A 13,494-nucleotide genomic window follows, 5' to 3' on the forward strand; every position below is an offset into this window, starting at 1 on the left:
AGAAAAGTTGGTTCAATTTTCAGTGACCTACAGGCTTTCAGATTGCACAGAATTTAAGTGTGAATTTCATTTTTTAAGAAGTGTCTGAATTTTAACAGTGGTTTAGGCTTAACTCATTTGGACAAGAATTTGGGGGAAGGGTCTCAGAAGCTCGTAATTCTCTTTCTACTTTTGGGGGGTAACACCAAAGGCATTTAAGGCATCCATCTTCAGAGCAAGAATGGGAAAAAAATAAGACTAAAACATTTTGTTTTCCTTTTTTGTGTAAAAACTAGGAGCAGAATGTTAGGTGAATCTAAAGATTTAGACGGCATCTAGTTACTGGTAAAAACAGTATTTTTAAAAAAGAAAATCAATATTTGGTCAAAGTAGATTTTTTGCTGTAAAAAGAAAAAGTGTTTTCTTCTTTGTATCTTTGCTTATCATTTTCTGCTTGGAGACCCCCTACAATTGTGACTGCTTTGTATTCCAAGTAATTTCTTCCATTTTTTGCTGATTTCCCCCATCTTGTATGTCTTGTTATGCCAATAAAGGTTTCTGTTTTGCTGTCTGTTTTGCTTGTATATCTTCTTATTCACTGCCAGCTTCTCAGATACGTTTATCAACTTGATAACCTCTGACTCAAAAAACAGCATCTCCTCATAATGGAGAGAAGATGCTTCTGATGGGAAAAGGAAAGAGCTTCCACTCTTCCTTCATCAGAAAACAACACACAGGTCTATCTATATATCTACTAGCCAAGGGTCCCTCTGTGTGGGGATACTTATTTCCACAGAACAAGGGTACCTGGAGGGTAAAGAGGTTTTTCTGAACACTTGGGGTACTCCCCAGGGTTGTAGAAAAATGCAAAAAGTTAAAAAAAATATACAGGGGGGTTAGAAACCAACAAAATAAAAAAAAGAGTTGTCTGCGCTTGTGCAATCCGGACTCGTAGTTCCCCACGCCAGACTTGAAGCTTCGCTCGGTGGCCGGCCTCCCCACAGCCAGCAAGACAGCCCTGAAACTGCGGGGCAGAACCACTGCCAGGTCCTTCCTAGGCGAGTGGTCTCCCCACAGCCAGCAAGACAGCCCTGCAGCTGTGGGGCAGGGGCTGCTGCCGGGTCCTTCCCAGGTGAGCAGCCTCCCCACAGTAGCAAGACAGCCTTGAAGCAACAGGACAGGGGATGCCAACATCGCTGGGTTCTTCCCAGGCAGTTGGCCTCTCCATAGCCAGGAAAGCAGCTCTGGAGCTGCGGGGCAGGGGATGCTGCTGCCAGATCCCTCCCAGGCGAGTGGCCTCCCCACTGCCAGAAAAATGAGGAAGCTGCAGAAAGGGAGGCAGAAGAGGGGGAGATTGTCAGGGGGGTAGAAATAGGGGAGAGAAAGAGAGGGGCAGATTGAGAAGGAGTGGGGGAAAGAAGATACTGTCTGAGAAGGGCTGGGGTAAGAGGGGGTGAGACATACTAGAGGTGAGTGGAGAAAGGGGGTGAGAAAGGATTCCTAGAGAAGGGGGTAGGGAGGAAAGCTAACACAGAAGGGGTGAGAGGAGAAGGGAAGGTGAGGGAAGATTTATAGATAAGGGCTGGGTGCAGAAAGACAGGAGGGAACTTTGACAGAGAAGGGGGGAGAGGGAAGCAAAGGTGGGGGAAATGCCCCCTGCCCATAAGTTTCTTGCAGGCCCCCCCTTGTATCCTCTAATCCACACTTGCCAAGTTCAGCATGATTTGCTAACTGCCAATCATAGTAGCACTCCCAGTCTCAGGTGAGAGGTAGCCACTGTTCCAACTTGCCGTAAATTCCAGCAACAAGGAACTTTTGAGCACATTTAATGGGTAGATACAGTGAATAACCATGTCTCTGATTAACCACTTTTTGTTTACCACTTTCCATTGTGGATGATGCATTGCTAACGGAGTGGGATTTATCTAATTGCCCATCCCAAGACGTTGAACTCAGTGGAAAAGTGTGCTTGAGTGTGCTGAAGAAGTGTGCTTGCACACAAAAGCTTATACCTTGAATTTAACGTTGATGGTCTTAAAGGTGCCACTGGACTCAGACTTGGTTCTGGAAAAGGGAGTGTTAGTGTGCTGATCACATCACTCCATCTTGGTTCAGGAACAGTATGTTCTCCCCTGCTTATTGCTATACCTAATGTCCCTTACATTTCAACTCAAGATTTCCTAGTTTTCTCCATCTGTTGAAATCTACCAATAATTTTTAAAATTATTTTTGAAGATGGGAAAATCCTGTTAGGCAACATTAAATTAGCTGAATTGTTTTTCAGGTTGCCTAGTGCTTACAGTTCATTTAGGATGAGATCCATTATGCTAGTCCCTACCAAAAGAAATGTCACAGTGTGTCAGAAATGTTTGCCTGTACGGAGCAAAATCTTTGCTGCCTTGACCTAGAATGATAAAAAATGAAAATACAAAATTATTCAGATTAGTGAATTGTGATTATGAGGAGCTTTAGGGAGATCTCTCTAAGTTGAGTGAGCAGGCAACAAATGAAGTTCAGTGTAGGTATGTGTGAGGTGATGGGCACTGGAATAGAAAGCCCCAACTTCAAGTATATGTTGATGGGGTATTAACTGGCCAAGATGGAAGGAGGCCTTGAGTTCCATAGTGGATTTCTTGATGAAAATGTTTACTCAGTGTGTGATGACAGCAAAAGGCAACTCCATGCTGGGTGATATTAGAAATTGAATTAAAAATAAAAGACAATATTGTAACACATAGCTCTATGGTGGAGCCTTATTTAGAATATTGTATGCAGTTGGGATTGCTGTACCTCAAAAATGATACCACAGAGCTGGAAAAATTACAGAGCGGGGAAACCAACCTGATTAAGGTGTTGAAGTGCCTTTCCAATAAAGAAAAGCTAAAGATTCTGGGACTTTTCAATTTAGCAAAGAAGATGACTAAAGAAAGACATGATGGTGTATAGAGAATGGACAGAGAGAACTTCTCCCTCAGGAGAGCTCTGGATCACCCAATGATGTGCAATGGATTATGGACAAACTGAAATATTCTATTACATAATGAGTGATTAAATTGTGGAATTAACTGCCTGTGGATATAGTGATGGCCACAAGCATAGATGGCTTTAAATGGGGATTAGACTTGGAGGATAGATCCATCAGTGGCAGCTAGCTATGGTGACTAAATGGAAGCTCAATATTCAGAAATGAAACAGTAAACCTATAAAACCCAGTGCTAAGAAGGAGAAGGCCTTGGCTTCTATGCCCTGTATGTTAGCCCTTCAGGGCAACTGGTTAGCTGCTGTGTGAATCAAGATACTTGTCTATATGTACTACTGGTCTGATCCAGCAGGGCTCTTCTTATGCTTTTAAATTCTGTGACTGAGCTGCATCCCATGAGTCCTTGACAGGACCCTGAAAATGAAAACCTTTTAAGTTTTGTTTTAAAATCTGATTAATTTAAATTCTAGTTTGGTCATTCATGTTCAATAAGCACTGTATAATTTAATAGTTCTGTGAATATAACACATTGCTGACTTACCATGTGGAAGAGAACTAGATATAAAATGGAGAGGAATTTCACATTACCCTTTTTAACCCGTTTTGAAGCTGTTTTTGATCCGTCATGGAGTAAACCGGTATAGGGCTGCCATTTCACACATGACTTTCCCCTTCTGGTAAAGAGCTGGATCTGAAGCGGTTTGCCATTTCAGACTGCACCGCTTTTTCCCCACCGTTTTTTGCCCGTGCGGGTGATCTCCGGCTTTTTTTAAAATGTTAGCTTTAGAGCTCTATAGCACTATAACAGGCATTCTAATGGTGTTGCTATACTGCTGTTCCGTTATAGCGTTATAAAGCAAACATTTTTTAAAAAACCTGGAGATCACCCACGCGAGCGAAAAACGGCGGGGAAAAGTGCATCGGAACCAGGAGAGGAAACTGAAGACTACTTGGAAGCGGTTGACAGGTAAAACGCTTCAGCCCCGTTTCCTAAATGGGACAGAAGCATTTGTATGTGAAATTACAAATATATTCTGGTAGGGAACCAGTTCTAAAACGGTTCTGACTGAAATGACAGACCAGAAACCGTTTGAGAACCGTTCCTCTTCCGGGTTATATTGTCTGTCTGAAATTCCTCGGAAAAATCAAATGTAAATCTGTCATGTACTGTAACATTATTTGATGTTTTTATAATTTGCTGTCACTCTTTATTCCTCAGTAGTTAGACTGCTGGTAATTACTTACATTTTTTAAACTGAATCAAGCAATCAGAGGGGAAAATACAAGTTGTGGGTCTGATAACTTTATCCACTAAAACAATATAATTTCTTCAGTGAGTTCTGATGGTCTCTGGAAGGACTTTTATATATTTTCTGACAGGTCCCACTGCTCATAAAAAGAACATTTTTTTGCTGGTGTCGCCTTTACATTTCCTCCGTAGACAGTCCTCATGCTCTAATTACGCATGCTGAGAGGCACAGGCATGCTAGAGTATTGGTGAACTTTCCCTCAACAGCTGTCTGCCAAGCTTCCTCAGTGTTCAGCAGCAGGCTGAGTGGTCTAATGTAAGAAAGTAACAAGCCCCCAAAGGAAATGTCCTCTTCACAATGAGCAGTCACATCGTCATATCATTTAAGGAGATCACCTCTTGATCTTAACAATTCTAAGGGAATAACTTTTCCATTTAATTTTCACTGTGTGCTTCAATGCATATAAAACAGCACAAAAGCCGCAGAGCAATAGACAAAGGAAACAGAACATAGATTTTTTTAAAAAAAGAATGTATCTTTTCCTGGTGTTTTATCATGTAAATGCTAATGTGCAAGAACACAGAGGAGCCTTACGTTACTTCAGAAAAAGAAGGTTCTGATTGGTATTTTTTTTTTAAAAAGAGAGAGATTTGTATAAGGGAAGTGGGGTAATTTTTGTTGCATGGTTGTGAAGTGAGGATGCAGAGCAGGATGCATGTGCTTAAGAGGCATGGGTTCAAAAAACAACTGCAGTCATGGCTACTGTGACAAATTGGGTTATGAAGTATAGTACATTAGATATTAAAAGTAATATATAAACAAACAGTACATGTTCAATGGCGTGCTTTTAAAAACTCCATAAACTAATTTTGTTCCTCTTATTTAATTTTCCTAATAGGGAGCAGTCCTCAAGACAGCCCAAGAAACTTCTCTCCTAGTGCCTCAGCCCACTTTTCGTTTGCACGAAGGTAGGAAATATGTGTGTGTTTCTTAACATGTCCTAGCTACCAAGGGAAGCCATGCTGTGTGCATATTTGTTGATAATATGATTAAGAAAGTTATAAATAGAACTGTATTTTTATTAAGATGAAACACAGCTAGTCTTCTTAATTTGTTTTGGTTTATATTGCTCAATTGTTGCAATACATAAGGTCACCTTTATTTAAAAATCAGACATGCTGCAGCTGTCAGACTATAAGAAATGTGTTTTCATAACAGTGGAAATCTACTTTTCTTTAATCAATACAGGAAACAGAATGTGGAAACTTGCATTGGATCAGAAACTAGCCTTTCTGATTTGTAATTGTGGATATATTTAATGCTATTTTAAAACTTTCTCACTTATAAATTGGCTCATGGAATGTAATAATGACATTTCAAGAGTGAGTTGTTTGACTGCCAACTAGCTCTGCCTAAATTGTGTTGTGTAGCTTTCAGCAGATTTATTATATACTGTATTGTGGGAGTTTACCTACCTCAGTGATTCTCAAACCAGTCACCCCACATATTAAAAGGAGCCAGCTGGGAAGGAATGCAGTGACTGTAGGGACATATCAAAAGAGACTGTAGCTGCCGTGTCATTTTGCTGTATTGTCAATTAAGCTGCAAGTCTAGATTGAGATATCCACAGGGGAGTCTGCCTTTTGTCAGATGCAGTCAACTGGTGAAGGTGCCTTCAGCTGAACAGAGGCTAAAAGACTGAGGAAAAGGAAGTCCATGCTAGGTCCTACTTGTGTTAGAACATACAGAAACTAAAGTTCCAAAGAGAAGGACGGAAGTATTTTACCCCAAAGCATATGTGTGAGAAATAATGTCGGTATCGTTCTTGGAAGATATATTTGAAATGGCACAGTGATATCTCATTTATATAACTGACCTCTTTGGATAATCAGAAACTGTGGCACTGAGTTTACTTGTAGATACCCTGCGTGTGAGGTGGCAGGCACTTAATTGTAGTAAAAAATGACTAAGAACTGCACTGAATGTTTTTCACTTGAGAGCCCAAGACTGTTTTTGACCCTTGAGGATCCCCAACAATCTAGGATACAGAAAGTAATGTCATTTTTAATTTTTTTCTAGAAACTGCTCAATGGCATGCTGAAACAATGGGGGAGGGGAGTTAAACTAAAAAAATGGAACTCACAGACGTTTAAAAAATATTTTCTAAAACATGCACAGATCTCCAGAGTAGCTTATAGTTCACATTTAGATGTTACTCCTATTCTCCCCCCACCCCAGTATGTACACTGTGATGATGAATGGCTTCAGGTTTGCATGCTTTAATGCAAGGAGAAAGGTAACATATAAATTGAGAGATCATGTGGTTGTTAAAATATGTGATCTTCCTTACCTAGTTTTGTCTAATGCGTTCAATATACTACTATATTCACTTGATAGGAAGAATAAAGACCCTTAATGTAAGATTACACCCTTAAAAATGTTATACACACACAGACAAAGTATTATTGGTCATAACTCTAACTTATGTGCGAATGTTAAGACTACCTCCTCCTTTTTTTCTTTTTTCTTTCTTTGACGACATATGTGTGGAAAAAACAAGGGCTGCTATCTTCACGCACTGGATAATGCACTACAGCAATCATCTACAACTGGATTTTCCTGTTTCACACAGTGCATTGAGAGTGCATTATTCAGCAACGTATGAAAGCCACCCTAGTCTTGCATTTGAGTAAATACTTTTGTCCATTTTAGCTTGCAAGATCTTCTGGTGCTGACATTAACCTTCTATCTGTGGCAGAGAGCAATAAGCAAACAAAACCAAAGTTCCCTCCTGATTTTGGTACATAAAATGACTAATTTTCTCATAATTACAAGCACTACCATGTGCACAATGCAAAATTGCAGTGTCTGTCTTTTCCTGAAGGAAAACATTCCATACACATGGAGAAAATCTGGTTCTGTATACTAAGTTTCCCCTCACTCACTGAAGAAAACAAACACTTGTATACATGTGGCTCCGATATACTACAGCCCATGTACTATGGTTCATGGGAAGTGTTAAAACTTTGTTGCTCCAAAAATCTGTTAAAACAAAACAAAAACAAAAACAAACAGCACGCTGCCCTCTTATTCCGTAGTGTTGTGGCTTAAATGTCTTACTTCAAAATTGAGAATTGCTACATTTTGAAAATAATTTTTCAGTGAGGAAAAGCCCTGTACTTTATTTTTTTAAAAAGTCCCTCTTTTTCTTAATGCTGTAACAGGACTTATATAACACATCCTCTTTATCACTTAGTTCTTATTGTTTAATGGGTTTGTCAGAGATGACAAAGCACTCCTCTCCCAGCAAAGTGCTGAACACAGCCTCCACATGGCCTTCTTCAGTGTATTTCAAATCATCATTACTGGAAATGATGGTGGTTGGATGTGGACTGAGAAGAACAAGAGCCCAAGATAATCAAAATATAAGATTCAGGTGTTTGAGTTATGGAGTAAGTGTCTCTACTGGTGGGATAGTAGGCAGGGCAAAATACACATCTTAGTAGTGTGGAGGCAGAGGTCCATGTTTTCAGTGCATCTTTTCCGTGTCAATGGTTAGCAAAGTCTTAATGAGTAAAGATTCAGGTGCGTAATGCTAGCAGCTGTACAGTACACTCTTATCTGCTTGCTGTAGCTCACATTGTTCTTCCAGTCTCGCCACTGCTTCTCGTAGAATTTCCAAAACCTTCACTAATAAAATAAATGTGACTTAGCAGCAAGCTCTTGCAGTGCGATCTAAAGTAAATAGCAGAAAGAAACAGAGTTTGAAAAAGAACCACAAAATGGGAATGTTGCTTCATCTAGCAGTGTGGATTCCTTTGCACTTGATCACTTTTAAAAAATCAGAAATAATGTGAAATGTCATGAATTAAGTTTCAATTTTGTTTGAATTTTATAAGCAAATTATGTATTTATACAGTTCTTCCACTTTTTTTTAACTTGCTTGGTACAATTACACTGCAGTCATGGGCACCGAAATGAAAGGTAAATGTCATAAAATTCATAACTCAGCTTTTGTGTTTTATGTATTTGATCACAAATTTTATGTCATTAGGACTAGCAACCTAAGCCCCCCCAAACCTCAGAATGTTTCAGGATATCAGCAATATGGCCAAATTTACTAAGTTTTCTCAGCAAGTGGGCAGCGGTGGCCTGTACGAATTGAAATGTTCAAGTGGTCTTCAGAGGCAGCCCAAAGTGGCAGCTACTTGAGGTTACAGTAGCATGGATCAGCATAACTACATTGGCCATACCCAGACGTGGACACAGTTTTAGAACTAAACATAACTTAAGGAAAGCATAACAACAACAACCTGCTTATCTGTCTGCAAGACTGATTCCAAGAATACCTCCAGACACCAAAGTCATCTCTTCCCTGTACTCTCTGTGTACTCTATTGCAGAAAAAAGATTGAAACCAAAGGGACTTCACCAGGGATATTTTGTAGAAAAAGCCCAGCAGGAACTCATTAGTATAATAGGCCACATCCAACAGCAGAAACTCATTAGCATATTAGGCCACACCTGGACAGTGCAGCTCATTAGCATATTAGGCCATGCCCCATTCTTTCCCTTGGCTTTAAATGCCTCCCCAATCCTTCCAGGACCCCCCAGGCCCACCAGCCTCGCAATTGCCGGGGGGGTAGCTTTCCAGGCCTTCCCTCTGTAGCCACGCATGCAGAAGTTTTGGCTGTAGTGGGCTGGCCAATTCTGAAGCCAGCCAGAACTCCATTCCTGTGCGTTCCTGCCCAAAAATAGCCCTGGACTTCACAAAAATTGCAAAAGTATTTGGATTCTGGAATTGTCAAGTAAGCAAAAGGGGAAGGAGGCACAGGCTGCCTGCCAGTCACCTTGCAGGGGTCCAGGAAGGTATAAAGTTGTCGGCAAGTGCTTTGGCCTCCACCGTGGCAGCCCACAGGAACACATGACTGTGATGCATTAGAAGCAGATCCAGGGTCCTAATTCCAGAGTTTCCAAGCTAGATGCCCTCTCAATAAATAAGGACCTTTGTATTTTTCATAATGATAAGGTGGTTCTACAAACCAAACCTTCTATCATTCTTGAAATTAACTCTGGTCTTTACAGGGATGAAGAACTTTTAAAAGAATTTTAGCTGCCTTTCTACCTTGTGGAACTGAAGGCAGCTTACAGTATAAATTAAAAAAATTATAAAAACACATAAAAGATTGCAACTTAAAATCTCCAATTAGGACTGCCAGTAAATAAAAACTCATTTTTATTGTTGTTGTTGTTCAGTCGCACAGTCAAATCCAACTCTTCGCGACCCCATGCACCACATCACGCCAGCCCTCCTGTCCTCCATCATCCTCCAGAGTTTGCTCATGTTTGTTGCATCAGTAACCCTGTCTAACCATCTCATCCTTTGTTATCTCCTTCTTCTTTGACCTTCAATCTTTCCCAGCATCAGGGTCTTCTCCAGTGAGTGCTCCCTTCTCATTTGGTGGCCAAAGTATTTGAGCTTCAGCTTCAGTATCTGGCCTTCCAGGGAACGGTCAGGGTTGATTTCTTTTAGGATTGACTGATTTGATCTCCTTGCAGGCCAAGAGACTCTCAAGAGTCTTCTCCAGCTAAACATAATTTGAAAGCATCTGTTCTTTGGCGCTCAGCCTTCCTTATGGTCCAACTCTCGAAGCCATACATTACTACCGGGAATACCATTGCTTTGACCATACGGACTTTTGTTGGCAGGGTGATGTCTCTACTTTTTATTATGCTGTCTAGGTTTGCCATAGCTTTCCTCCCAAGAAGCAGGTGTCTTTTAATTTCATGGCTGCAGTCACCGTCTGCTGTGATCTTAGATCCCAGGAAGTCTGTCACTGCTTCCATGACTTCTCCTTCTATTTGCCAAGGAGTGATGGGGCCGGATGCCATGATCTTAGTTTTTTTGATGTTGAGTTTCAAGCCAACTTTTGCGCTCTACTCTTTGATCATGAGCAAGAGGCTCTTTAGGCCCTCTTCACTTTCTTCCATTAGAGTGGTATCGTCTGCACATTTGAGGTTGTTGATGTTTTTCCCAGCAGTCTTAATTCTGGCTTGTTATTCATCCAGGCCAGCATTTCGCATGATGTACTCTGCATATAAATTAAATAAGCAGGGTGACAATATACATCCTTGTTGTACTCCTTTTCCTATGCTGAACCAATCAGTTAGAACATAAGAGAAGCCAATGTTGGATCAGGCCAATGGCCCATCTAGTCCAACACTCTGTCACACAGTGGCCAAAAATACCAGGTGCCATCAGGAGGTCCAGCAGTGGGGCCAGGACACTAGAAGCCCTCCCACTGTTGCCCCCCCCCAAGCACCAAGAATACAGAGCATCACTTGCCCCAGCCTGAGAGTTCTTATCTATACCTTGTGGCTAATAGCCACTGATGAACCTTTGCTCCATATGTTTATCTAATTGTTCCATATCTAATCGTTTATCTAATCATGTATCTAATTGTTCCATATCTAGTTGTTCCATATCCAGTTCTAACTGTCGCTTATTGACCCTAAAAACTAAATTAATCAAGTGCAAACTGTTTTCAACTGCCTCCCGAGGACTGAAAGTGAGGGGGCCAGGTGCACCTCCCTGTGGAGGTTATTCCATAATTGTGGGGCTGCCACTAAAAATGCCCTTTCACATGTGCCCACCAGACAAACTTCTTTGATTGGTGGGACAGTCACAAATGTCTCTCCCATGGATCTTAACTCCGAGGCAGAAAACAATTCTTCAGACACTCTGGTCCCAAGACATATAGGACTTTAAAGGACAAAACGAACACCTTGAAATGGGCTTGGGAACCAATTGGTAGCCAGGATTCTTCATTTAGTGAACTCTGTTTGTAAAGCAGTCACTTGGAAGTCTGTTGATACTTTCACCAGATGTTGCATAATTAATGAACCCGACTTACTGGGGCTGAATTTGTGGACCGGGCTGGGAGATGAGAACAAGAAGGCATTTAGAGTTTGTGTTGCCGCATGGCTGTTTGCTAACAAAGCTTGGGCTTTGTGCCCAGCTGTGTTTGAATGACCAGCCAATCAATCAGCAGCAGCTGCCTACTTGTGGAGTTCAGCCTGGGGAGGGGAGGAACTGTGACGTTTGCAAAGTGTCAGCTCTTCACTCAGTTATTTAAATGGCGGCAGATGGGTGTTTCCTCCTGCTTTTTTGTACTCTCCCCCTCCTTCCCTCCCTAGTTTTAAGGTACAGTTGGTTATGTCTGTATTTGTCACAGCTTAGGTGGTTTGGGCATTGGAGTGGTTCCATTTTGTAGAGGCTGGGCCTGTGTGCTCACCTCCTCTGGTTGGGGGCTCCCTTGAAGGGTTTTGAGGGGGAGCTGTCACATGACATGCCCAGCTTGGGGGCTGTCATCTGGCTTTCATAACAGGTGGCAAGGGATACCGCTCAGTGGCCAGCGCCCAGGTGGCCCCCACTGGAATTGCCACTCTCTGGGTTCTCCCCAGCAGGCGGGCTGGGGGAGGGGGTTATCAGGCAACAGGCAGGTTGTTCGATACTGGATCCATCCCCATGCTGTGTCAGTGCTCCTTGGTCTGTTTCTAATAAAGCTGTGGCCATGGTTTCTTCCAAACAAATGTCTGGTTGTGTTTTCTGTCTGCACGCTCTCTCCCTAACAGGCTTTGGGCCCACAAATACATTTGCTTCAACTGACACTTGCCAAATGAGTTCTCCATTGAGTGATTGCAGATGAAATGACCATTTTGGCCCATCCTTGGGGATGGAGAGCTTTTCTGCATCCTGACAGTCATGGGCTGTCCCACCTCTGAACCCTGGAGAAAGGAAATGTGTTCACTTATGTGATGTGAGAACTGTGAGGTGGCTTTTCTGGGGCACCCTGCGCAGATCATAGCAGGAAGTTTTCTTGGCAGTTTAAGAAATCATCAAACACTCTTAAAAGGGGTTTCCCAGATGAGAGTGAGGATCCTTAGGTGAGGCCCCTCCCATTAGGGTTGTCAGAAGCTTAAAGACTTGCCTGCAGTCTTTGGGAGGTGCTTTTCCAACAGTCAGAGAATACTCCACCCTAGAAGCACTAAGAATTCAAATTCATGGTTAGTGAACAAATGTTCCTTTTCCATTTGTAGCACAGTTGTACGAGGAATTGTGTGATTTTTGTGATCATCTGCTGACCTTGCAGAATGGGGCTTTCCTCTCCCTCCTCCCACTGAATTGTCTGAATATGAAATTTTGTTCTTGGGGACCACTGGGAGCAGAGTCAAAGTGGAGATCTGAAGTGGAAGGAGGGAATTGGTGAAAATCCCTGCTTCCTCTGTGGTTGGATACACATTTAGTAGACCATAGTATAAATGCATCGGCCTTTGCTCCCCTCTGCCCCTTTCTGCTCAGTATTTTGTATTTGACCTGACCACCTCATTCACACTCTGATTATTTCATGCAAATTATTTTAAAACATTTTACATGGTTATGATTTTGTCTCAAGTTCATCCTCATGTGTCATTTTGTAAACTTTATTGTCAGATTCATATATTATTTTGCATAATAAATTTTCCACATAACTAATAAATAGTGATGCTACAGTTGTCTAAACTTCAATTCCCAACAGGACTGATGGACGACGTTGGTCCCTGGCATCTCTTCCCTCTTCTGGCTATGGCACAAATACTCCAAGCTCAACAGTTTCAGTAAGTGAATTATAACTATCTGTACATTCATATAAATGTACATATAAGCTAATTAAAATGTATTCTCACATTCAGCCTTGTATGCATTTTTCAAAAGTTCATTTCTTCTAGATTTTATATACTAAGAATGAAGTCAGTTGCAGGCCATACATCAACATCTGTCAGTTTGAGAGTGTGAATGATAGTGACATTTAGACTACAAACATCTGTAGAAATTATTAATCATGTGTGCAGAATACAATTGTACAAACAGTACTGTCTGTGATAGGAAGTGTATGTAAACTGAGTGGCATGGCTTCATCTGTTGTATATACTATAACCTCTTCAAGTGATGATCTCCACCTCCTGGTTTGTTCCTACAGTGTATGCTGCTAAAATTTCCAGAATATATTAGCTTCCCTGGAGGAAAATAAAGCCCAGTATCTGGGATGGCTGTATTACTTTCACAGTAAAAGGACTGCAAGCACTGGAAAAGCCTAAGTTTGTTGTCAAACAAGGTCCATCACTATGGATGAAATCTTAAGGTTTTATTACTTGTGGACCCTCAACACAATAAAGATTGGGGGAGGAGGGGTTGAGTGGTATGTGGAGGTAGGGAAGTCACTGAATTATGGAAAATTTATGTAGT

At 41.4% G+C, this 13,494-nt stretch overlaps 1 protein-coding gene across 1 annotated transcript in view; it reads left to right on the forward strand.

Moving 5' to 3' along the window:
• Positions 1–2,721: 2,721 nt before the first annotated feature.
• Positions 2,722–13,494, forward strand: part of MAST4 (microtubule associated serine/threonine kinase family member 4) — an 86,732-nt gene continuing 75,959 nt past the window's right edge. Inside the window, exons 1-3 of the mRNA XM_015425083.1 lie at positions 2,722–2,917; positions 5,108–5,177; positions 12,788–12,866. Coding sequence (XP_015280569.1) covers positions 2,722–2,917; positions 5,108–5,177; positions 12,788–12,866 — 345 coding nt within the window. The remainder of the gene's footprint in view (positions 2,918–5,107; positions 5,178–12,787; positions 12,867–13,494) is intronic.

The sequence above is a fragment of the Gekko japonicus genome, unplaced genomic scaffold (assembly GCF_001447785.1).
Source record: "Gekko japonicus isolate JY-2015 unplaced genomic scaffold, Gekko_japonicus_V1.1 scaffold3093, whole genome shotgun sequence".
Classification (NCBI taxonomy): domain Eukaryota; kingdom Metazoa; phylum Chordata; class Lepidosauria; order Squamata; family Gekkonidae; genus Gekko; species Gekko japonicus.